At 44.4% G+C, this 3,201-nt stretch overlaps 1 protein-coding gene across 1 annotated transcript; it reads right to left on the bottom strand.

Moving 5' to 3' along the window:
* Positions 1–257: 257 nt before the first annotated feature.
* ARL4A (ARF like GTPase 4A) lies at positions 258–2,737 on the bottom strand. Its single transcript, XM_079947967.1, has one exon. It carries the CDS (start codon positions 2,727–2,729, stop codon positions 2,127–2,129), a length of 603 nt encoding a protein of 200 aa, XP_079804093.1. The 5' UTR covers positions 2,730–2,737; the 3' UTR covers positions 258–2,126.
* Positions 2,738–3,201: the final 464 nt, after the last annotated feature.

The raw sequence follows: 3,201 nt of genomic DNA, 5'->3' as shown, positions 1-3,201 counted from the left end.
CAGTGGCTAGCCCCTTATACTTCATATTCAGTTGTGTACATAGGGCCTCAGAGTTAAAGAGCAGTTATGAAGAATGCTGAACTGTGACAAAGCAACAAAGAATGTCACACCTTTTTTAAAGCAGTTGAACTTTTCCACAATTTAATGAGAAAAACCTATTTTATACCACAGTATCAGGCACTGTAATAAAAAAAGAATTTTAAACCACAAATGACTATCAATAAGATTTCTGTTGTAAACATAGAACGTAATGCAAATTGCCATTAAATCTTTAATAAGATACCTGCGATTTTTAACATTGTCACATTTACAAATCTCACATGAATAAAGGGTTCAGTTTCATGCAGACAGTTCTGATAAAAAGTATGATCCGCACAGTAAAATGTTGTCAACTTCTGTTGCCGATGACTCATTTGGAGTTGGGTTTATTGAGGTTTAAGAAGTTATCCACATTTCTATAAATATAGACATTAAGTGACTTTTCAATGTCACTAGTGCAGGTACATATAACCAACGTACAAAAGCTCCATTGGAAGCTACTTCAATTCTTTCAAAAAGGACCAGGATTTCATTATTTTTTTAATTAAAAAAAAGCTGTCACTTTCAGTATTGGAAAACACTAAAGTGCATTTTTGGTTACCTTCTAAGCAGTATCTGGCTATAAAATTTGATTTTATACAAGTATCAATAAGTTATGTTTCCTGACATTCAGATAGCCTCCCTATTTTCCAACTAATCCTCCCTATTATCTGACTAGTAGGTAAGAGAACATGCTAACTGTGTTGTGGGTTGTGCCAAGTGGAGAAGTCTTGTTGCCCCTTGAGCTGTTCTCTTACCATGGAATTATTATGTTTCACAGCACCAGTAGAGTAATACAGGATTCACGTTAGCCCTTTAACCTGCTACCCAAGTTGCCCATTTATTTATTTTTAAAAAAACTGTACCAGTAAGAAAACTCATTTCTTTCTATCATATGCTGTCCCACCTACTTAACACTGTTTGCATGACTGTAAACAAGGAAAGCTTAAAGCATAATTTGAGCAGACACAGGTCATCTTTAAACTCTTGTTTTTCCACAGTGTCAAAATGTTTCAAGTGTATAAAGCTTCGATACATTCCTAAGAGTACTGCAAGGGTAATAAAATAACCTGGCAGTACATTTTAACAGCACTGGGCACATGGGACATGTAGTTCTGTTGAATTTAGCTTAATTTACAATTCATTATGATCAAATTTTATTGCCATCAATTTCATTTAAAGGTAATATTGCACTATAAAAATCCAGAAACCCAAGTCCCTTATGGTCATAGTTTACTTTTGTCTCATTGTTCAGTGTTTGTTGCGAGCAAACATTTTAGAACATGTCTCCATAGGACAAATAAGTATGGTCCAAACCTGATTAGCACTGCTTAACGATGCACAGCTATTTCTAAAGAACCCCTACACACCAAGACATGCTACATTATCAGGAAACTCATCCATGCTCTTATATATTCCATACTTTTCCCCTCTATCAAGCTTCAGATAACATGAATACCACAGTAGTGGTAGTTCAAATCATCCAAGCCACAAGTGTTATTTTAAGTGAATAGATCTAAAAGCATACCATACTTCCAAACTTTCATTAAAAACCCTCCACATTCACAGCCTCCTTAAATAATGGTATTCTAGCTCCATATATGTTAAAGGATACTATTTTAAAGCTGCATATCTTCATCTAAACACTCCACATACAAGCAGTAGTTGAAAAAACACTGAATGCCTTGAACGCAGTTTTCTTGCAAAGGCACTCTCAAACATAGTATTACACCACCAAGCAGAACACTCTTCATTGTTTTATTTGGCTATTTAAGATATCCAGGTCACATTTACCCACCCATCTGTTTCCTGATCATTTTGTACTATGCAATAAGGGAGCTGTTTCTGTTTTGCTTTCTTTATAAAAAAAAAGTAGTTGTAGTGCCAATAACTTGTGGGGAAACCAGGTAAAAGGGTCTGCGTCTGCAAAGCTTCCCACCAGGCTGAGTGTTTTATTAGGCTGTACAGGATCCAAACAAGCAGGCCAGGTGCTGGGAACTGTTTTAGTCCAATGCCAAGAAGGAATTACCCCTCATGCCTACAGCAGCTCATCTCTTCTTTTTTTGCTGCCTCAGCATTTTCCTTCGCTTAATTATCATATCGTGCAGTTTCTCGAGTCCTTCTTTCAGCCCATCTCCTATGATAGCACAGGTAGGCTGCAGGTGCCACGGCGTGGAAGCGCTCAGCTCGCCTGTGGCCAACATCTTTTCCATCTCCGAGAGCGACAGCGAGTGCCTCAAGTCCTGCTTGTTGGCCACTATGAGCACGGGCACCCCTTGGTTCTCCGAGATCCGCGTGATTTTGTGCAGTTCCGTTTTGGCTTCTTCCATCCTTTCCACATCCACAGAATCCACCACGAAGACGATGCCGTCCGTGCAGCGGGTGTAGGACTTCCAAAGGGGCCGCAGCTTCTCCTGGCCTCCGACGTCCCAGAAGTGGAAAGTGACCGTCTTGTTGTTGCCCAGCGTCACCTTGATCTTCTCGGTGTTGAAACCTTTGGTGGGGACGGTGTTGACGAACTCGTTAAACTGCAGCCGGTAGAGGACCGTGGTCTTGCCGGCGCAGTCCAGCCCCAGGATCACGATGTGAAAGCACTGGAAGGAAGGAAGGCTCGACAGGATCGACGTCTGCTCCGACAACCCATTCCCCATCGCAGGGGAGGGGCTCGGGGCGAGCTGGGGGCACCAGTCGCCCGCCGCCGCCTCAAGCCGCCCGCTGCTGGTCTCAGGCTCCTAGTCACGATCCTTCCCTGCCAAGGAAAGAAGCGCAGGGTCAGACCCTGAGGACGATCGCGGGGCCGGGGCGGGGAAAGGACGACGACGAAAGCCCGTGGCGGGCGCAGGAAAAGACTGTCGAGAGGCGCCCACCACCCCCTGGGCGCAGCTTTCCCTCCGCCGCTAACAGTAGCTCCAACAAGTCTCCCAGTAACGCTGCAGCAGAGGAGCGCCGCTGCCTATGGCCCGGCCGCGCCTCCTCCCTCTTCACCTAACCCCACACGCTTCCCGCCCCTTTTCGCACAGCGCGCCTCCCATTGGACGCAGAGAGCTGCGGTGGGCGGGCAGCGGGGCGGCGCAAAGGCAAGCCGACCCTCCAGCTCCCTCTTTTTCTCTTTGGGCCAGAGAC

Source organism: Podarcis cretensis (genome assembly GCF_951804945.1).
Source record: "Podarcis cretensis genome assembly, chromosome: 12".
Classification (NCBI taxonomy): domain Eukaryota; kingdom Metazoa; phylum Chordata; class Lepidosauria; order Squamata; family Lacertidae; genus Podarcis; species Podarcis cretensis.
Note: the sequence above shows the minus strand (reverse complement) of the source record. Positions and strands in the feature narration are given on the sequence as shown.